This window comes from Crocuta crocuta, unplaced genomic scaffold (assembly GCF_008692635.1).
Source record: "Crocuta crocuta isolate KB4526 unplaced genomic scaffold, BGI_CrCroc_1.0 scaffold25, whole genome shotgun sequence".
NCBI classification, from domain to species: Eukaryota; Metazoa; Chordata; class Mammalia; order Carnivora; family Hyaenidae; genus Crocuta; species Crocuta crocuta.
This window is the reverse complement of record NW_027532015.1, coordinates 8,035,558-8,058,667: the sequence shown is the minus strand read 5'-3', so window position 1 is coordinate 8,058,667 and position 23,110 is coordinate 8,035,558. Positions and strand designations below refer to the sequence as shown.

The 23,110-nt window shown below is 40.0% G+C and overlaps 1 protein-coding gene and 1 pseudogene across 5 annotated transcripts in view; both read left to right on the top strand.

Moving 5' to 3' along the window:
* Window positions 1-23,110, top strand: part of STX11 (syntaxin 11) — a 44,769-nt gene that overhangs the window by 15,723 nt on the left and 5,936 nt on the right. The window contains exon 1 of one of the 5 annotated variants that reach the window (XM_077776062.1): window positions 19,535-19,851. The exons of the other annotated variants lie outside the window; for them this stretch is intronic. Within the exon in view, the coding sequence (XP_077632188.1) occupies window positions 19,578-19,851 (274 nt within the window). The 5' untranslated portion in view covers window positions 19,535-19,577. Of the gene's footprint in view, window positions 1-19,534; window positions 19,852-23,110 lie in introns of those variants that run through there. 5 annotated transcript variants of the gene reach the window in all.
* LOC144241627 (small nucleolar RNA U13) lies at window positions 12,786-12,895 on the top strand (annotated as a pseudogene).

The following is a 23,110-nucleotide window of genomic DNA, read 5'->3' as shown; positions in this document are numbered from 1 at the left end:
CCAGATTACTCAAGAAGTAAGGACAGAGGCCCACGTCCCTGTGCTGTCGCTACTTGACTGAAAAAGGCAACTTCACTCTCTTAGTTCAAGCTCCCTGAAAATAGACTGTGAGATTTGGGTACAGGAGGTTTATTGAGAGGTGCTGTGGGAACAACGCCTGTCAGGGAGAGAGAGCACAGGATTATGCAGAGGGAGAAACTGAACCGGAGTGCATGTACAGTGTAGCCCCAGCTTTGGAGCTGGAATGGCCCTTCAGAATTGCTCTGCCAGCAAATGAGCTAGTCATCTGAATTCCCTGCCTGCATCAATGGGTGGTTGGATGTGGGCCGCACCAGGCAGAAGGTGCCATCTTGGACCAAGCAGCTTTTCTTCAGTCAAGGGCAGTTTCTAGAGCTGTGAGCCTTTGGTAGTCAACATTTCTGGCAACTGGGAGAATGAAGGTCTTGGTCCAAAAGGGATCAGAGTATCACATCATCCACAACTGTTGTACAGAAGAGAGCATTTTCCTCTGCTGTAGCCTTGCTTGTGTCCTTCTGACCCAAACCATTGCCCTGCTGAGTGGAGCCCAGAAAGTTGGCATTTTTTCCAAGGCCTTTAAGGATTTAGATTTGCTGACCAGACAGCAAAAAGGTAAAGTAGTCTTAATCCTAGAGAGATTAGAAGCAGAAAGGAAGCTTGGTGAAGGAGGACCAGGATGGGCGGAGTGGTGGTACCTGGTATAGAAGTAACCTTTGACCCCATGGGTGATAGGAAGCCCTTGTCCATCCGGATGCAGAACAAAAATGTAATACATATTGGCCTTTGCTGTAATTCAAGGCTATAACATTCTTGAATGTTAAATACTTTTGTGATATTAAGCTATGTTTTCTCTCTTTTTTCTCCCTTCCCTTTCTCATCTTTCTATGCCTTTGAAAGGCCCCAGAACAGTACAGTGACTCTCAACGTGTAGCCTGTAGATTATAATCACCAGAATGACCTGGGAGCTCTAAAAACAACCCTCCGCCAAACCAAACAACAACAAAATAGAAGACAGAGAGTCCAGGCCTACATTTCATATCTATTGAAACAGAATCTTTAACAATGGAGCCTATGAAGTGATATTTTCAAAAAGTCTTGCCCACTTGATTTTTATCATGCTATAGTTTGAGAACCATAGACCCAAACTATTATGCTTTTGCTGGTGACCAAGCATACTGAGATTTTTCAGATTAGCAAGAAGTTATGAAAACATGGGGCTGCCTGGCAGGCTTCATATAAGTGACACTCACCCCTAGTCTTTCATAGCAAAGTCCTGGTGGGGCCCAGAGAGCCTGGCCCAAATTCCGTGGCTGGCGTCTGCCCCAGATTACTGGAAAGAGAGAGAGATAGTTCTGACTTGGCCTTTTACTAGCTGGGTGAGAGATGCCAAATTCCTTGAATAGTCACAGGAGGGAAATCTGTGAACTTATAGGAACGAGAAAACTTTCTAGGAGAATTAGAAGGTTCCAAGAAATTTTATGTCAGATGAAGCTTTGAGGTACTGTCTGATAACTTTAAATGACTATACAGGGGCACCTGGGTGGCTCAGCCCATTGAGCATCTGATTCTTGATTTCGGCACAGGTCACAGTCCCGGGGTTGTGGGATTGAGCCCCACATTGGGCTCTGTGCTGAGCATGGAGCCCGCTTAAGTTTCTCTCTCTCTCTCTGTCTCTCTCTCTCTGTCTCTTTGTCTCTATCTCAGTGCCTGGATGGCTCAGTTGGTTAAGTGTCTGACGTGGCTCAGGTCATGATCTCATGATTCATGGGTTCGAGCTCCCCATTGGGCTCTGTGCTGACAGCTCAGAGCCTGGAGCATGCTTGGTATTCTGTATCTCCCTCTTCTTCTGCCCCTCCCCTGCTCATACTCTGTTTCTGAAAAATAAACATTAAAAAATTAAAAAGAAAAAAGTTTCTCTCTCTCAATCCCTCTGCTCCCTCTGCCCCTCTCCCACTCTTGCATGGGCATACACACGCACTCTCTCTTAAAAAAAAAAGTTTAATTTTAAAATTAAATGACCATCCAAAAGGATGAGAGAAAGAACCATGACAGGAAAATATATTATCTTATTCACTGAAATTGGGAATAATTATTGTTCTTCAAGGGGAAAAGCACTTTTAAACCTAGTGATTCTGAGTCCGGTCATTGAAGGAAGTATTAGTCACCTAAAGAAGAGTCTGATAAACTCCTAGGACAATGTGATACTCTATGCTGGGCACTTGGGGGTACATGGCAAACCCAGCAGGTGTAGCCCCTGACCCGCTGGAACTTATGGGTGAGGCAGACAGGATAGGCAGTAAAACAATTAAGAATAGAATACAGTAAGTATCAGGAAAGAGGAAGTGCCAGAAGGTGTGAGATCATAGAATCAGTCTTCCAGCTTAGTCTAAGGTCAGAGAGTTTGCCATCCTTGTGAAACATACAAGAATAGAAGCTATGAGGCTGGCCTTGGTGATAAGACAAAGGGCCTGTTTTTCACAAAGGAAAATCTTTTGATCTAATTCAAAATCGACCAGTCCTTCACGTGTGTGTCTGTGTTTCTGCCTGTCCAGTATGTGAGCATACATGCTGATGAAGAGAGGTCAAGAAAAATCACTCCTTCATTTAGCGAGTGAAATAGACAGCAACGAACAGAGAAGGAAGTCTGCATTTCATTCGATGTGCCCTTGCCTGAAGTTAATTAATATTTTAATATATAGTAAAAGAAAACCAATTTCAAGCTCTGAAAATCATGAGCTTATATCACAACTTTTTAAAAGTTAATTTTAAGAGTCTGATGATTCTGGCCTAGGAGGGTGCCTGACAGATTTGCCTTCGGGCTCTGTTACAGACCCAGTTTGAGGGACATTCACTCAGTGATCAGTATCTGTTCTTGCTTCTCATCTTCCTGCAGCAATGGTTTTGCAGTCTGTGGCCTCTGCCTGGCGTGACAGCTCATATTGGGCTCTTTTTTTCTGACCAGTTCTTGCCCTCGTATTATTTCTGTACCTGCTTATTTTACCCATAACGTATAAACTTAGTTGAGAGCAGGGATTGTGATTTCCGGATTATTCAATCTTTGAATCTGCTGCAGCTCTTCTATTATAATTTATTTATATTTATTACATTTAATAAATAACCTTGAATATAGTATCTGAGTTAAGAGGGGATCCTTGGATTGAGAAAGTAACCAGATTGCTTCTCTACCAATTCAGGCTCATAATGTGACTGTAACTGAAGACATGTGATGTCCTATCATGATCGTTTGCCATGTTTTCTTATGTCTTTCTTCCTATGCTTTGGCATGTTCCTTGGTTTATTTCAAGTATGACTTAATTTATGTTCTAATTTTTTTCTTGCTTTTTCAGCGAATATTGTATAGAGGGAGTTTCTGAATGGTTAAGAAATAATTCTCGACATTTGTTCTTTTGCTTCTATTTTGTATAGTTCAAACTTGATTTATTGCTGAAGTATGAGCCACTGTCAATTGCTGTGATTGAATACTTGGTTAACTGTAAGTTAGTTCAACTTTTATATTTTCCTTAAGAATTGGAATTTTTAAATAAAAGGTTAGGATGGCGAAATGAAGTACTTTCTCTTTTTGAAAATGGAGAACTCTTTAGACGATGGAACTCTTTAGAACTTGTTCCCTAAAGAATCAAAATTACAGTAGTGCAAACCCATTGAAAAGAGGAACATTCCTTCCTGTCAGCGTATCTATGACGTTTACTTGGAAAATTTGTCAAGTTATTAATTGCCCTTTGCTGAAACTTAGAGTGCTATAGACATTTTCTCCTTTTTGTTGATATCTAGATACCTACACGTGCCACTAATAACAGCGGGAGCACAGAATAAGGGTTTTTAACATTTTATTTTTATTTGAACCATAGTACATACAATAAATATTATATTAGTTTCCGTTGTACAACATAGTGGTTTGACATTTATATACATTTACAAAATACTCAACACAATAAGCATAATCACCATCTGTCAACTGTACAACATTATTACAATATTCTTGACTCTGTCTTCTATGCTGTTCTTGACATTCCTGTGGCTTATTTATTTTATAACCAGAAGTTTGTGGGTCTTAATCCCTTCACCTACTTACTCTATCCCAGCACCTCCCATGCTCCTGGCACCACCAGTTTGCTCTCTGTATTTATGAGTCTGTTTCTGTTTTGTTTTTGTTTTTCCATTTTGTTTTCTGGATTCCACGTGCAAGTGAAATCATGTGGTATTTGTCTTTCTCTGTCTGACTCATTCTGCTTAGTATAGTACCTGCTGGGTCCATCTGTGTCCATAATATGTGTTTTCATTTGTATTCTTTCTGTCTAGTCCTAGTAGCTAAAGCATAGATAAATCTTATATTCTGATTTTCCCACTCATTTTTGGTTAAGTTAATGAGTCTCATGTATTATTTTTAATTTGTATTTATTTTCCAAATAGTAGATAAGTATCATTTCATATTTTTATTGAGGATATTTTATCTCCTGTGAAATGTCTTGTATACATTTTACTCAATAATTTATTGCCATGTTATTTTCTTACCAGTTGGAGTTGTTTCTGCACATACTGTTGAGTACCTGCACGATGTCTATTATGTTTCGTGCAAGTATTTTCTTCCAATCTCTTGCTTTAATCCTTAATATTTGTTATTCTTTTTTGGTGCAGAGAGATGTCACATTTTATTTAGACAAATTTGGTTATCTTTTTCTTTGAGATTTCTTCCATAGCCTCACATCTCATGGAAAGTTATCATTTCAGGGTGGCTGGGTGGCTCAGTCGGTTGAGCATCCTCCAACTGTTAATTTGGGCTCCGGTCATAATCTCATGATTGTGAGACTGAACCCCGAGTCTAGCTCTGTGCTGACAGTGCAGAGCCTGCTTGAGATTCTCTCTCTCTGCCTCTCCCCCGCATGTATGTTCTCTCTGGTGTCTTCTCTCTCTCAAAATAAATAAATAGAAGAAATTAAAAAGAAATTTAAAAAAGAAAGTTATTGTTTTCCTAGAGTTCTGAAACTTAACTTTACTTTCTATAGTGTTTCTGTTAATTGATTTTGCATTTTTAATTCTTTAACATCCCTAAAGCGTATCATAGGATCTCTAGTAAGGATTAGAGAGGAGTAAATTCTTACTAGTCAATTATACCAGCCTAGTTGCTTAACTTTTTTTCCCCTCTGCTATTACTTTTTGATGGCTGCTTTTCATATACTAAGATTTTGTAATAAGTTGGTCTGTTTCTCAATGTTGCATTCATGTCCACTAAACTAATTTTTATGTTTACAAAATTAATATGCTTTTAAATATTGTCTTAAGACAGATGGTAATATCTGCTAGGGCTTTCCTCATTTCACCAGTGCTATATTCTTTGCAATTTATAAAAAACTTTAATCATTTATTATTTCAACTTTATTTAAGGGTCATTTTCTTTTTTAGAATTTTTTTTTAACCCTGGTCAGAATTTTGGATTTAGTGCAGTCAAAAAATTAACTTGGGAGGAATTCCAGATTCCACTAATAAACGTGTCTAAGTGCTTCTTCTGGAGTGGAATCTGTAATGAGGTGCTTATGTGAGAAAGAGGGGAGAACAAAGTACACTGGCCAGAATTCCAGCACTGCCCATTAGGTGGTGTTTTGGATTTCCGGAAAGCCCATTTTGTTCTTTTTTTCCTGCTTGCTTCTCTTCCTTTCTTCCTTCCTTCTTTCCTTTCTATAGTTTTTAATTTTATCAAACATACACACATAATGAAAGAGTAATGAAAAATGAAAGTCTAATGAAAAAAAGTCCGTCCCTTTCTATTTCATTTTCCTCTCCCCAAAGGGAACCACTTACAACTAAGTTTACTGATTCTTTTGGTATTTATAGTTGTATCTCTAAATAATATGCTTCTGTTACTATTTCATGATTTTTCCATTTTGGGCATTGTCTATTGATTTCCTTGTGCAGAAGATGATGATTTAGCTCATTTTCAGCCCTTGCTGCCAAGAGACATGCACCCCTCATGTTCCTTTACCCCATCCTGCCAATAGAGCTGAATCGTAATTTGAGTTTGCTCAATATTTAACGATTATATGCTTGTGATTATGGAATACTAATCACAGCAGATCATATTTTATATCAGGATTATTCTCCTATAACTACATAATCTGTTTTCACTTTCCTGGAGGTTGTCTGGGTTTGTTTTGTTTCATTTTGGTTTTTTGTTTTGTTTTGTTGTTGTTGTTGTAGTTAGTTTAATTTATTCTTACAACCTGTTCAATCCCGAATTGTCTAAATCTCCCCCCAAGAAATTTTGACCCATCAGGAATTCTGAGTTTCATCTTTCTGAAAAAATCTCTCCTACAGCCTACTCACCTGTTCTAGATAGATGGCCTTCCAGTTAAGTGCACAGCTATCATCTTAGACTTTCCCTTTACCATGATCCTGGGGTGCCCTCTGCCTTTCTTCTCTGTAGAATTTCATGTTAGGATTCTATAGTCTGTATATTTTTTGCTTCACTTCCTTGTTTTGTTGGAAGACATTCCCCTATATCTTCCTGAGAAACAACGTAGGAAATAGTTTTTGAAGACATTGTATATCCAAAAAAAAAGTCTTTATTCAACTTCATATTTGATTGATGATTTGATGATTTGGCTGAGTGTAGAATTCTGGGTTGAAAATACATTTTCCTCAAAAGCTTAAAGGTATTGGTCCATTATTTTTTAGTTTCCAGTGTTGCTGTCTAGAAGTCCAAAGCATTTTGATTTTAGATGCTTGGTCGGTGATCTATTTCTATTCCCATTCCCCCCCGCCCCGCCAACACACGCATGATATGATGTCTTCTCTCTGAAATTCCTAGTATTCAGAATTTGAATTTAAAGTACTGGACTTCCAAATTTCTCTTTAAAAATTATTTTTCAAATATTTATTTCTTCCTTTAAAAAAATATTTATTTGGGAGGGAGAGAGTGGGGAGTGGCAGAGAGACGGAGAATCCCAAGCAGACTTCATGCTCAGTGTGGAGCCTGATGTAGGACTTGAACTCATGACCATGAGATCATGACGTGAGCCACCCAGATGCCCCTATTTCTTCCTTTGAACTTTATGGAAAAAGATTTTCCATCCCCCTGCCTGTGACATTGGTCAGAGTGCTGGACAGTAGGTGAAGGAAGAGGGCGTGGAGGTCCACATTCCGTATATAACCATTCATCTCATCCCCCTCTCTGCAGATAAAGTACCTCTCACCTGGTATAGATTTGGAGTCTAGCCTGCCTACTCGCCTGGCAAGGTGGGACAACGAATGACAGGTCCTCTCCCTTCTTGAAAAGGCTTTAACCAAACTACTATTGTTAGCCCTAGCATCCCCTCCATTTTCATAGGTATGCAGCCTTTCATTCTGATTCCTGGGTATTTATCTCATAGTGTAATTTAGGTTGTTTCTTGGCATTCTCCACTGTTAGCTTAAGAGTCAACTTTTTAACTCTCTGCTAGGTTAGTAATTCCTTGTCCACCTGCTTTACATATTCCAGAATTTTATTATTGCTCTCTTCTCTCTGATCTTTCTCCCTGTCAGTGTATGCCTTTGTGAAAGTTGTTTTAGCAGAATTTTGGAAAGGAGAAGAATTAATGTTTACTTTGCCATTTTATCCAGAATATAGAGGTCATTTTCAAAAATATAAATGTGTTTTCTGGAATGAGTGGTAGATTAAGCTAAAAGCACTTAACAGCTGATATACACATCAAAATAGCTATCTTTGCTTTAAAAAATAGAGACTGGAACATAAGACTGGGATATTTAAGTGGGCAAGTTTGGATTTGCGTAGGGGATGCGGAGGGGCAAGGGTCATCTCTGATTGGAGGGCATTTCTAGAAGGAGGACAGGATAAAATGGCCATAGTGGAGTTTCTTTAGGCCAGGAGAGAGGGAGTGCAATAAGTAAAAAGTAAACGACTCAGTTCTCATCTACAGATTTTACTATTGATGTTCACGGAGAGCATGTATGTTCACCACCAGGAATAAAAGCGTATGCATTGCATTGGTTGAGAACTCACTCACTGTGGGTCAGGAGTCTTGAGTACTCCTTGAGGTTGATGGATTTACTCCAATTTACTCAGAGCTGGGAGTCCAGTGCAGGTCTATTTTTTTTTTAATGTTTTATTTATTTCTAGGAGAGAGAGAGAGACAACGTGAGCAGGGGAGGGTCAGAGAGAGAGGGAGTCACAGACTGAAACAGGCTCCAGGCTCTGGGCTGGCAGTCAGCACAGAGCCCGACGCGGGGCTCGAACCCACGAACCGCGAGATCATGACCTAAGTGAAAGTCGGACGCTTAACTGACTAATCCACCCAGGCGCCCCAGTGCAGGTCTATTTGACTTGCAGCCTCTTTTAAATACACAGCTATTGTGCCTTTGTGTCACAGTTGATACCAGGTATTGAAACTAAGAACATTTATGTCACTGCACAGAAAACAAAAGATATATCTCCTTCATTATCTTCATAGTCCTGTCTTTAAATGTGTCAAAAATCAGGAAGTTACCTAAGTCAGTTTTGGCTTCAGCTTTGTTTATACTTTAAATGTTTCAGCAATCTATTTCACGTGTCTGAATTTTCATGTCTTTCTTTAAAAGTGCTTTCTATATGCTTTTTTTATTGCTGTTGTTGCCTATCTAAAAAAATACTTTTAAGGGACTGAGATCAATCTCTTTTGCTCATTGGGCTAGCCTTGTCCTCTCATATTGGCTGGCACATAGTAGGTGCTCACTAAATACTTGAAGAAACGCATAAGTCTCTGTCATAGCAGCCCATGCAAATGCACGTGTCTTGATTGATGTTCACAAGAACAGCAATCATAGCCTATTTTATGAATGTTACTTTTTTAAAAGCCAGCTAACAGGGTGCCTGGCTTGTTTTATACAAATAAAATAAACCAAACATGCCATCATTTTTATGCTGACATATATATCTTAGCTAATAAGATTGAGATATTTTATTATAATGTTAAAATCAAATTATCATGAATGCTCAGTGGGAAATTAGGATGTTTAAAATTCTGCATTTTATGGTTTTTGAAATTATTCTACATGGCTATTGACTGTGCCTAGGAGAATAGATAAAGCTATTCTTTAGCTATTGAATTTTCTACAATTTTGGACAGATAGGAATTTATCTCTTGATTCCAATTATGACTGTTACCAATACCATTGTAAAGATGCAAATCTCCTTTTATCCAAAATAGAACCTCTAATATAAGGGAAATTTTAAATTCTGTTAATATTAAAAGGTCAACACCATTAGCTGTTGATTCTACATAGCACTAAACAGCACAGCTTCTGTGTGGGATGGTTTATATTTGGGTAAATGTATAAGAAATTTGATCAGCTCCTGCTTTTTATTTTGTTAGTTTTGTTTTGCAAGGAGCTGTTGTTTATGACTTTGATAGGCATAATGTGAGATATTCACTTTGAAATAAAAATTTTCGTTATAAATGAGTTTGTTTCCTTGGCCCTCCTTCGATACAGTAAATGAAAACATCTGGGGCACCTGGGTGGCTTAGTGGGTTAAGGGTCTGACTTTGGCTCAGGTTATGATCTATCAGTCTGTGAGTTCTAGCCCCATGTCAGGCTCTGTGCTGACAGCTCAGAGCCTGGAGCCTGCTTCGAATTGTGTGTCTCCTTCCCTCTTGCTGCCCCTCCCCCGCTAGTGCTCTGCCTCTCTCTTTCAAAAATAAATAAACATTAAAAAAAAAGAAAACACCTAATTCATACTGTTCTGTGGTTCTGAGTGAAAGTAGGGAATTAATATTCTGTCTCTTGGGTAATCAGAGTGATACAGAAACTGGTAATAGAATAGTTGTGTGGTGTTATAGGATCGCTTTGGATCCCGTGGTCTCTACATTTTTTCTAAGGAGTAGTACTTGTAGTATTTTGAATAAATTACCTGGTGAAATAAACTATGCATAGCAATGGTACAAAATAATAATGCCTAATACCATGTTTGTAAAAACAGTTTAAAATTTATAGAGTGATTTTGCATGCATTATTTACATCATTTAATGATCCCCTCCTCCCACAAAGCCCCTTACGAGATAAGTAGTATAATAACGATTTTATAGGTGAGGAACCTGGCACTCAGAGTCACGAGATGTTTTGCTCAACTTTATACCGCTGGGGATGGAAGTTGGAATAAGTCCTCTGACAGTTGGCTGAGTACCCTTTCTCCCACACCACGTTTGCTGTCAGGACTCATATCAGTGAGCTGAGGAGCAAGACCTCTTCCCTACATGTTCCTGTATCCAACTGGAAGGCAAAACAAAGCCCACCACTACTAAGAACAAGATTTTACTAGTGGGGTGGGGAGTAGGGCTTACCTTTCTGAGACATACGTGAGAGGGCTGTTCAATGGATGTTTACTGAATTAAAATTGTTAATCTGGAGCACCTGGGTGGCTGAGTCAGTTAAGCATCTGACTTCCGCTTAAGTCATGATCTCATGGTTCACAAGTTCAAGCCCTGTGTTGACAGCTCAGAGCCTAAAACTTGATTCGGATTATGTGTCTTCCTCTCTCTCTCTCTGCACCACTCCCCACCCCCACCTGGCTCATGCCCTGTCTCTCAGAATAAATAAACAAATAAATAAATACATTAAAAATTTTTAAATTCGTAATCTGCTCCCCAAAAGAAAATCTGGTCACTGAAGATGTCAGTCCTCAGACTGATTTAGTCACCTTAAGACTCTTCTACAATCTCTGGGGTATGTGAAATTGGGGTAACTGTTTTGAGATTCTTAAACATGAAAGAAAAACAGGAGGATTCTCTTCCATTTTAGAACTTCCTTCTCCTTTCCAAGTGTCTTCATTGTTCCTGATTTCACCTGCACAGAAATGGTGGTGGTAGAAAGTATAGCAGGACCTCCCTGTGGCCCTGTATCCCCGAGGGAGGGCCCCGTGGGAAGAGACCCCAGGGACTCCTATGGTTTACCATGGAGCCATTCCATATGTCACAAATCAGGATCAGTTCTGAAGCCTGCCTCTTAAGTACTCACAACCTTATAAATAGAGAAGAGTCTGGGAGAAAATGTTTTAGACTTATCATTGATTATTTTATATAGTTATATATAGTAGCGTTAGAGGATGTGAATTTTTAAATTTCTGTGTAAAATAATTCTGTATCATCTGATTTCTCTTCCTCTAAAAAAGAGCATGCGTTGCTTTCATACTCAGAAAAAAGTCATTTTACAATGAAAGATTTGGAACAAAAATTATTTAAAACCCCAAATAATAAGTAATGGATAGGTATTAATGTTAACTTATGACTATAGGTGAGATGGGTAATCAACGGTTGATAGTGTTACAGCAAATGCGCTGTTTATACTAATGGTTACTGAATATTCATTGGTTTTTTTGAGTGAATGAAAAATCACAGAAGAGACAATAGCAGATCGTATACAGAGAGCTTACTCTGCAGAGCACTCTTTGAAGAGCTATACATGGATTATCTCTTTTAATTCTCTCCACCATCCCATGCAGAAGATATTTCTAACTTGGGGAAGAGAAGGTGGAGAGAAGAAATGTGATATAAGAAGAGTTTCGAAAACCACTCGTCAATTAGGTGTTGCCCTCTCTCACTGCTGGGAATCCTGAAGGCAGTGAGGCAGTCCAGGCCAGACCCAGGCGTGGGTGGCCACTCGCCTACATTTCCCTGAGTGTTTATGGAGTTTTGAGCAGATTCTACAATTCTGAAAAAAAGTATCCTGATTTCCTTTAACACGCTGAGAGATTAATAGGGCCATCGTCAGTTTCTGATGTTCCTTAGAAACCTCGATCGCATCCCACTAATTTTTATTCTTTGTAGCATGATAACCAGAAAACGTCTCTGGTCCAGTCCCGGATGACGAGGGAAGGTGTGGGATATGGCAGTAAAGTCATGTTTGGAAGGCACGTTTTGTCTGCCCAGTGTTCTTTTTTTTCGGCAGCCTAAACGACAGACTTGTGATACACTTGAAACCATCCACCTCCATTTCAAAACTGGCTCTTCAAGTTCTCAGAACCTCTTATCAGACTGAAACTCAGCCAAGGTTAAAAGTACCTGGTCTCATTGCACTGTCCTGTCCCCACTGCTCAAGAACTCCTACTTAGCAGACTTCATAACTAAATGGTTTCTGCAGGCCCTTTCTTGTGGAGGCTGCTCGTGTGAGATCATCTTTTTTAAGCATCCTTTTTCTCTCTATTTACTATGATTATGACCACAGTCTTCAAAAGGAAAGAAAGGCTGTCCTCAGATATATTAAGAAACACATGCTCTTTTTTGGGTATGCTTTATATTAATATCTATGTAAAGTATGAACAGAATATTATAAATGTTCACTGCATTAAAATCCAAGAAGGTGAGGGAGTTGTGATCATCAAGTTGGTGACATACACCTTCAGGACAGTCCATTGGTCTGTGCTGCTTATGTCTGTGATTTAACAGTCATAGCCATAAACTTTCATTTTATTTTATTAAAAATTTTTTTTACATTTATTTATTTTTGAGAGACAGAGACAGAGCACAAGTGGAGGAGGAGCAGAGAGAGAAGGGGACGCAGAATCTGAAGCAGGCTTCAGGCTCTGAGCTGTCCGCACACAGAGCTCGAACCCACAAAGCATGAGATCATGACTTGAGCCAAAATCGGACATTTAACTGACTGAGCCACCCAGGGGCCCCTAAACTTTCATTTCAAATGCCTGAGCATTTACTTTTTAAAAATTATTATTTATCCATGATTCATGTCATTCTCTTAGGGTCTCTTTAAAGAAGAGGTGGTTTGAGATCCTTTTGTAGTTCATAAGCGTGATGCTTGGGTGTTCACGCCATTGTGTGACATGTATACGTGCCACCCTTAAACCTTGTGACGACGTCGGCACATTACCCATCTGACATGAAAAAAAAATGAAGAGGTGGCTTGTCAGTATGACAAATCATCCCCCAAGTCATTCTGTATATTTCTCACAGTCATGAGGATTAAATGAGATAATTCATATAAAGCTTCTACAACAGTATGTGGCAGAGAGTAAGTACTGGGTGTTTCTTCCACTTGGCTCACCTGAGCTCAGTCATATAGAGGCAGTAGTGGGTGGCCTGGGGGCAGCCTCTCTCCTGCAGGAAGGAGGCTAGCCTGAGCCTCCACATGGTGGTTTCGGTGTTCCCAGCAGCAAGAGGGGGCAAGCCCCTGTGTGCTCTGCTCTTCAAGCCTCTGTTTGCATCGTGATTTCTACTGTCCTCTTGGTCAGAGTAAGTCTCATGGCCAAGTCCACATTCAAAAGGTAGAGAAATAGACACAACTTCCTGCTCAGAGGTACAGCTAAAAATTTGTGGCCCTTTTTGTACAGTCAGGTGTAGTCTGCCTCTGGCAAAGCTGATTCACGTTTCTCCTTTGCTGCCTGTCATCCTGGGATTCCCAGAAGTCTCATTGTATTATAGCATCAGCTTCTAAGTCCAGAGGCTGGATCTGCATCAATCTGGACACAGATGGAACCCCACAGGTACAGCTCTTTGGATGTTTCCGCACACACATCCAACATATAATGATTAAATAGGGAAAGGACAATCAAAATATATAATCTATTAAAACAAAAGCAGAAACACATTAACAGGATACATGTAACAATCGCAGTTCCACGGCAATTCTATCCGGGGCCGTGTCGCTAGGTCCCTCCACTCCTGGGCCGGGGGTGGTTGATGAAGGCCCAGTTCTGCTTCTCAGGACTAGTTCACTGATCTCTGTTTTCTCCCCTGCCCTTGGCTCCACCCTCTGAAACATTCTTCTTTTCCCGTGAGAAATGGCTCATTTCTGCTTCTAAAGAGATTCTTTAGCCTACTTTCTGCTCACAGAAAGAGGCAAGCAGGCACCCAGAGACCTCTTTTCCTCTGAATAATCTCTGTCTTGCTTCTGTGCTTATTAGTAAAATTCTCTTTAAAACCTTCTGGATCTCCGAAGAATCCCATGGAGTCCATGCCTCTGAAACCACTTCCACTTTTTTTTTTTTTTCAAGACCGATCTCTGTTTACTTTGGGCTGAGTGTCAGGCTGCCATGAGGTAACACGTTTAGGAGTCTCAGAGCCCCTCTCGCCCCGCTGAGAAGGTCTTCTAGGCACCACATTAAATTTTACAAAGGTCTTTGCTCTGAGGCCACTTCCTTACTATAAAAATCTTTTCTTCCAGCTGAAGAGTCTAGAGGTAAATGGCTTTATTTTCCAAACTCATGAATTCTGGCTCTTCTCTATTTTCTCTGTATGATGCTTATTAAGTAGATCTCTCTTTCATTTTTTAATGTTTGTTTATTTTTGAGAGAGAGCGGGGGTGGGCCAGAGAGAGGGAGACACAGAATTCAGAGCAGGCTCCAGGTTCTGAGCTCAGAGCCCAACGCAGGGCTCATAGAGCTCAGACTCACAAACTGTGAGATCATGACCTGAGGCTGAGGTTGGATACTTAGCCAACTGAGCCACCCAGATGCCTCTTCTTCTTCTCCTTTTCCTTCTCCATCTCCTCCTCCTCCTCCTCTATCTACTCCTCCTCCTCCTAACTCCCCCTCCTCCTCTTCTTTTCTTCTTCTTCCTCCTCCTCCTCTTCCTCTTCTTCTTTTTTTTTTTTTAAGCTCATATCTCCCTTGCAGAACCTTATATGCAGCTAGAAACACTCAATGAACACTTTCAGCCTTCTGCCTGGAAAGCTTTGCAGCTGGATCCAGCATTCACTATGCATTTTTTATCTTTTCTGCTGCCACAGACAGCGGTTTTGCCCATCATCTTGCTGCTCTGTAACATGGGGTGCCTTTCCCCTGACTGCTGCGCAGTTTCCTCATCGCCTTCCCCACCTCCGCTAACATTTTCCATGCCATTTTCCCAGTTTTTGCTAAAAGCTACCTCACTGCTCTTCATCTGCCATCTAATCCCAAAGCCAATGCTGAATGCTTTAGGTTTTTGTTACAGTGGTGTGCTACTTCTAGGTACCAGTTTCTGTATCAGGTAGTTTTTGCTGTGTTGCCCCGGGGCTCCCTAATGGCAAGCCCTTTTGCACAGCGCTTTCCAAGCTGCCACTTATATCATCATATTGGCTAATGTCCCAATGGCCAAACCAAATCCGGTGGCCACAGTCAGATTCGAGGAGTTGAGAAATAGTCTACACCTCTTGACTGGAAGAGCTGCGCAGAATGTAGAGTGAATTTTTGTTTCAACCCTCCACAAAGAATATGTACAAATTTGGAGAAACAGAATGAGACACTTGGGAAGTCAGTTCAAGAAAGTAGCATGTGAATGGATGGTTATCACATGGACATAATCTAACAATTTGATGCTTTCATAGTTCAGAGACTGTGGGGTACTAAAATAGTAAAATTAATAGTTATTTATCAGGTTTCCTTATTGAGGTTCCAATATATGCCAGGTTAATGAAAATTCTTTGTATATTGTAGAATCTTTTTGCTATAAATGGAAATGTCTATTCCATAAGAGTTCCCCGCCCCCCCCCCTTACTAACAGCCATCTCTTCACCATTATTTGTAGGTTACTTAAATATAATGAACTTCTCTTTCCTTATCTTTAAAACTAAGGTGTGGTGTAAGATAGTCACTAAAGTCTTTTTCTGCTTCTCTGATTTTATCTGACATAATTATGGGTTTGATTGAGGAGGGGACACAATAGCTTCCTTTTATCCATCTGATTTCCATACCAATGGACATAGAAGGAAGGAGCACTCAGAGGCCAAAGTGTTACCTTTGTTACCAATAAAGACAAGGTTGGAGGAAGTGGCTTTACGTCCTTGAACCTAGAATTAGAGGGGCTTGCCCTCCCCAGCAGCTGACCTCTACATTCCCACCCAGGAGCAGAGCAGAGGAGAACACTAGTTCTCAGTGGTAAGCTGATTTTCAACAGGAAGAAGGAAGGAAAGGCTGGGCTACCATGGGCAATTTCTCCTTCCAGATTCACCAATTGGATAAGCAACTCCGTGCCTCTTGGCTGGCGGAGGTGGAGAGAAATGTCTACAGGGAAGAAAATGTCAGAGTGATGACAAAATTTCTTCTTAACAGTTATACCGCATACCCTCCACCCCTTTTTATTGATTTATGTAAATTCAAGTTAGTTAACATACAGTGTAATCTTGGCCTCAGGAGTAGAGCCCAGTGATCCATCTCTTACATATGATACCCAGTGCTCATCCTTAATGCCCATCACCCATTTAACCCACCCCTGTATCCACCCTCCCTTCCAGCAGCCTTCAGTTTGTTCTCTGTATTTGAGTCTCTTATGGTTTGCTTCCCTCTCTGTTTTTATCTTTTTTTCCCCCTTCCCTTCCTTTATTTTCACATAGCTTCGGCATAGGATTGAGTGGACAGAACATGAGCATAGGATCTGGACAGATGTGGGCTTAAATCAGCCTTCTCACTGATGGGATGAGTTGAATAAGGAACTTAACTTTTCTGGGAACCAGTTATTAGTCAACTGAAAATTTTGTTACCTTCCTCACGGAGTTATTGTGAAGATTGTTGATGGATTGTGTATCAGTTGTCTGCTCATATTGGACACTCAGTTTGTCACTGACGTTAGTTTTTCCTTCCTTGCCTTACTTCGTAGTTTTGATTCCAGGGGCTGCTGACCCACGTGTAGCCTACCATTGCTAAATGCTTGGCTTTTATCTAATTTCTTACCAAATTTCTGTTACAAACTTTAAAGGGAGTGAGGAATTGCAGTAGCAGTACATATATATATGGAAATATGAGGAAAGGTTTGACATTTTAACCCTGAGACAAGAGAAACATTTGGAAACAAATGAAAGTGTATCACCACAGGGTTCAAAGATGTTAATGATGACAGTCTGCGTCATCAATAATTTATGTCCAGGTGTCCTCTCTTCAAGGAATAAAATACATCAATGCACTTTTTTAAATGTTTATTTAATTTTGAGAGAGACAGAGAGCAAGTGGGGTAGAGGCAGAGAGAGAGGGAAACACAGAATCTCAAACTGGCTCTGGGGTCTGAGCAGTCAGCACAGAGCTAGACGAAGGGCTTAAACCCACAGACTGAGGTCATGACCCAGGCTGAAGTCAGTGGACTGAGCCACTCAGGTACCCCGATCAATACATTTTAGAAGAAGATTTCCAACAAAAAATGAGTGAACACCTTTGACATTTGAAGGGAGAAGCTTCAGGTAAGTAAATGTCACTTACATGGAAAAACCCACATTGATAATGTTGCATAACTGAGGTTTTTCTGCCCTCATGTAAAAACTGTCAGCTAAAAATAGTAATTTGTTTCCTTGAAAAGTTGAAGAGGAGTAAACAGCTAACAGGATTAGAATCAGTGGTTCACAGGACTTTGTCTAAGAGAAAGAGAACATTAAAAAAAAAAAACATATAAAAATTCTGTGAGATTGTCCTTAACTGGCACGATGGGTTGGGAAAGAAAAGGTTATTAATGATTCTTGAAAACTTGATTGATTTCCCTTTTTTTAAAAAAACCCATGGAATAGTTATGAACATTAAAATTTAATCAAAATTATATTGGACTCAACATTTTTTCTCCTTGATGTTTTCTTCCTACATAGATTTCTTCTGTCTTTCCTAGCCACAAGTTTGGTCAACATTCCAGGGCCAAAGCCAAATCAGATGTAGGGTACAGCAGCTGCTTTTGTTTGTAAATGCTAATACAGATAAGAGTGGAAAAACTTGTATAGATAGTTTGAACCTTCATCCCGGAGTGCTCTTCTCTTTTCTCTCCCCCTTACCAAACCCATTCATTAACCTTTCCTCTTTTATCACTTTCATGCTCCTTACTGTAAAACTTCTATTTCCAAGTATCAGTGCTTTGTGATTTCAAGCACTTGGGTCAGTCCTAACTACAGTGAATCTGTTACAAGATAATTATCTACAAATGTTACCTCTGTGGACTTTTGGCAAGTTGTGATGAGTTACTCCTACCTGATAGAGTAACAACAGAGGCTCTAATAGCCAAAACATTGCAATGTTATTGGGGAAACTCTTGATGTAAGGAAATTATTATGAGAAAGAAGGGAATGGTTCTAATGGTGAAAAGATTTTCATGGGTTCATTCAGATCTAGGTTATTAGATGTTGATAATTGTTGCAGATATAAAATCTCAATTGGGGAAGGGGATATGGTCTGAATGCCTGTGTCCTTCAAAATTCACATGTTGAAATCCTAACCCCCAGTGGGTCTTTGGAAGGAAATTAGGTCATGAAGTTGAGGTCTTCATGAATGGGATTACTGCCCTTATAAAAGAGGCCCCAGAGAGTGTGCTTGGCCCTACTATACTGTGAGGAGGACACAGCAAGAAGACAACCATTTATGAACCATTTATGGACCAGGCAGCAGGCCCCACCAGACACCACCAGGCGCCTTGCTGGCGCCCTGGTCTCAGACTTCCAGCGTCCAGAGCTGTGAGAAATAAATTTCTGTTGTTTATAATCCCCCATTTGTGGTATGTGATAGCAGTTCAAATGCATGAAGACAGGAAATAGTTCCCTAGAAGATTAAAGACTTCAAAGCATTCATCGGGAGTCTCTGGAAAAAGAAGCTAGTGTAGCTTTGTGGTTTATAGATGGGCTTTCAAGTCACATTTTCTAGATTCAGGCCTCAGCTCCGTGTTTATTAAATTTGTGACTTTAGGCAAATTGCTTAACTCATTAGGCCTCAAGTTTCCTCACCTGTAAAACGGGGATGACGACAGGGCCTCAAAGGGATTGCACGGTGCTTTGTGCTGTGTTGGGCACTCTACAAATACCTGATAAATGTTAGCTATAGAGCACAATGTATGGACTTGAATACAGGAGTAGCTGCTTTGATTTATAGTGCATATCTTCAGAATGCAACTGAAAGCAGATTGCTGTAAGTAAGATCCACCTGTGCACTGGCTGTTTATTGCCCATGCTTCTCAGACTGTCCTCTGCAGACATTGGCCAAAAAGTCTGATTGAGGGAACTGAAAAGTAAAGGTTTCAGGGAGCATCAAATGAGTAGAGTGATTGAAAAGTAGAGACTATCTGCTCTTTTAGGTTAGGTTCTCCCAAAATGCTTTGGAAAAACTCTTGGCTTTGTTTCAGAGAGGAAACAAGATATTTATTATTATTTCTTCTAGCCTCAGAGTTTTATAATTGTGATCCATCTTGACTACCACTCCTCAGACTCTCAAATTGTGCTTTGAGTGAACCCCAAGAAATTAAACAATTAAATGTGTTCTTGCCAGTGCACTTTGGATCTAACCCAATTTTTGTTTTTGTTTTAGAGCAGCAGCAAAAAGATAAGACCTTTTAGGAACTCTTTCTAATTTAGCCTATAATTTTCAGAAGTTGAGAGCATGATTTTTACCTCTTAGATGTGCCATTTTTTCAAATCAAGAAATAGAACAGAATACCAGGTTTTACTCATTTGAGTGAGATTATTTGTGGATCTGAATCAACCTGTTTGGGAAAGTACTCCTGTTGTCAGTTAAGAGTTGTGTTCCTATGGTGTGTCTGGAAAGGTAACTGCTAACTTGCTATGACATAGGACCTATGGGACTTCCTGGCCCCACCAGACGTCTGCCATGCTGACTGGGCAGGAAGGACTGGATGAGGTGGCCAAGAAAGGAGTATTCAGAGCAACCACACAGGGCTGTGCAGACTGTGCCCAGTACCCGGGTGATTCGCCACAAAGATGAGAGAGACTGGAAATCCATCCCAAGCCCCGTTCACCAGAGACTGTGCCCTGGTGTAGGGTGGCATCACCCAGAGAGAGGGGCACTCTTCCAGCATTCACAAGGATGTCATGTGGTCCCTCCACAAAGGCTCATGAAGGCACCTTGTGGACCGGTGGTGAGCCTGGGCCTGAAGACACATCTGATTGGTAATCATCACTTTATGTTTACAAGACTTAAAAAATTGCTCTAAAATCAGGACATTGGAGATCTAGATTATACAATCTGAAAATCAGAACATGGCCACTTCATTATTGCAGTAAGGAGTCATTACTCAAAAGTCCTCATTTGGAGCATCTATCTTGGGGCAGGATCTTTTTAATCTCATTAAAAGCTGATAACTTTATACAAAGCCTATGTGTTTATATGCGCCTCTCTCTCTGAATGTGTTTTTTTAGTTTCTACTGAAGCAACAATCCTAAACTTTCTGAACTCAAGTAAAGAAAAATAAAGTCTAAAACATTTCTTTGTCATAAATACAGAAAGGAAGTCCCTTCTGCGCTTTTGGATTTGTTCCCCTCCTGAAATCTACCAAGTTGATCTTCATAATAAACCTCACATGATTGGTACATTGCCCTGCATGGAATTGTGTATCCCCATGTTTGAAGTTTCTCACTACTTGTAAAGATACTTCAACATATAGCTGTGAAACAAGGAAAGGTTTTGTTTTCTGGTAATAGGCAAATTTGCTTAATGTATAATAATTTATAGATTACATAAAGACCTTTAAATTTTTTTTAATGTTTATTTATTTTTGAGAGAGAGAGAGCAAGCAAGCAGGGGAGGGGCAGAGAAAGAGGGAGGCACAGAATCTGAAGCAGGCTCCAGGCTCCGAGCTGTCAGCACAGAGCCCAGTGCAGGGCTCGAATTCACAAACTATGAGATCATGATCTGAACTGAAGTTGGATGCTTAACTCACAGAGCCCCCCAGGCACCCCTATAAAGAGCTTTTATTTATTTATTTTTTAATAGTTTATTGTCAAGTTGGTTTCCATATAACATCCAGTGCTCATCCCCACAAGTGCCCTCCTTCATGCCCCTCACCCCCCTTTCCCTCCTCCCCCCCACACCCATCTGCCTCAGTTTGTTCGAGACATTCAAGAGTCTCTCATGGTTTGCCTCCCTCCCTCTCCCCCACTATTTTTCCCCTTTTTCTCCCCCATGGTCCTCCGTTAAGTTCCTCCTAATCCTCCTATACGTGCAAACATATGGTATTTGTCCTTCTCTGACTTAATTCGCTCAGCATAACACCCTCGGGTTTCATCCATGTTGCTACACATGGCCAGATTTCATTCTTTCTCATTGCCATGTAGTATTCCGTTGTATAGATAAACCACATCTTCTTGATCCATTCGTCAGTTGATGGACACTTAGGCTCTTTCCATGTTTTGGCTATTGTTGAGAGTGCTGTTGTGAACATCGGGATACATGTGCCCCTATGCATCAGCACTCCTGTATCCCTATAAAGACATTTTAAATTGATTCCCTCTTTAAAGGTCTTATCTCCAAATACAGTTGCATTCTGAGGTGCAGGAGTCAAGGCTTCAATATATGAATTTGAGTGGGTTATACAATTTAGCCTATAACCATGTATGAACAGTTTTGTTCTTGTTCCCCTTAGAATAAGTAGGCATAAAGTTTTTCTTTTACGATTAGAAATATGACCATGTGTTGTGTTTACAACTGGTTTCCTTACAAGCAAGTAGGAACTTCCATAGTTGTTCTTTGTAGCATCCAGTATATGGACTGTGTATGTATTATAACCCTCACTTGTTGACCTTCTAAGGTATGCACAGACCTGCCTTCTGAATTTTTCATTTCCCATCTTTCAGAATCTTTCCCTATCAAGTTTGTTCATCAAGATTGCCCCCAACCTGCTATTGTAAGTTGTCCAGAACTACATTATGCTTACGAATAAAAAACTGCCATGATAATTACGGAATGGGTCACAAGTGTGGGTGTACACTGGAATCACCTGGAGATTATCCTAGATGTACTGAGTCAGAAACTCTAGGGGTCCAGGCATCTGTAGTGTTTGCGGTTCTCCAGAAAATTCTCTTCCTAAAGTCTGAGAACTATTGAGCTACTATCATTTCTCTGTTCCTATATATTTTTGTACATAAATTCTGTCTAACTGCCTGATAAAAGAAGGCTTAGGAAACTTCCCCTTCCCCTTGCTTCTCTGTGGGATCTTCTTCTCCAGACAGATGATATGCATGCCTGAGAAGAAAATTAGAAGACAGAGCAGATTTCTGGTTGTTGTTCATAAAATTTCTTTTGAATTCTTCATCTCTGTGTGAATCAAAGCACATTTTAGCATTATTTTAGCAACTTTATGAATACAGTTTACTAACATTTGTTACATTATTCTTTATCACAGTGAGATAGGACAGTCAATAGAATTGTTTGATTTTTTTCCTTCTTGTTTTCCATAGTTTCCTTTTTAGGGTTTCACAGTACAGAATCAAGCCACTGGATGTGTAGGTTAGTTTCATGTTCCTTCTGTGCCCGCTCCTATATTTTGGGATAACTATAGCAAGGAATCCATTTTGACCTTTTGGAGGACATTCTTAGAAATAGCTTCTTGGTTGATATTTTTCTCTCTTTTCCTTTTTTTAAATTCTTTCTTCTTTTTAATTTTTCCAAGTTTTTATTTAAATTAGAGTCAGTTAACATACTGACTCAGTGTAATATTAGTTTCAGGTGTAGAACTTAGTGGTTCATCACTTATGTTTACCACCCACTGCTCATCACAACAAGTGCCCTCCTTAGTACTCATCACCCATTATACCCATCCCCCTGCCCACCTTCCGTTTGTCTGTCGTTAAGAATCTGTTTCCTGGTTTGCCTCTTTCTTCCCCCCACCCCCATGTTCATCTATTTTGTTTCTTAAATTTCACATGTGAGTAAAATAACATGATATTTGTTTTTCTCTGATTTGTTTTGCTTAGCATAATGCTCTCTAGCTCCATTCACGGTTGCAAATGGCAAGATTTCATTCTTTTTGAAGGCTGAGTAATACTCCATTATGTATATAGGCCACATTTTCTTTATCTACTCATCAGTCAATGGATACTTGGGCTCTTGCCATGATTTGGCTGCTATAAACATTGGGGTACATGTATCCCTTCAAATCAGTGTTTTTGCATTCTTTGGGTAAATACCTAGTAGTGCAATTGCTGGATCAGAGGGCAGTTCTATTTTTAACTTTTTTTCAGGAACATCCATACTGTTTTCCAAAGTGACTGCACCAGTTTGCATTCCCACCAACAGTGTAAGAGAGTTCCCCTTTCTCTGCATGCCCGCCAATACCTGTTGTATTGTTACTTTTGGCCATTCTGACTAATGTGAGGTGATATCTCATTGTAGTTTTGATTTATATTTCCTTACTGATGAGTGATTAGTATC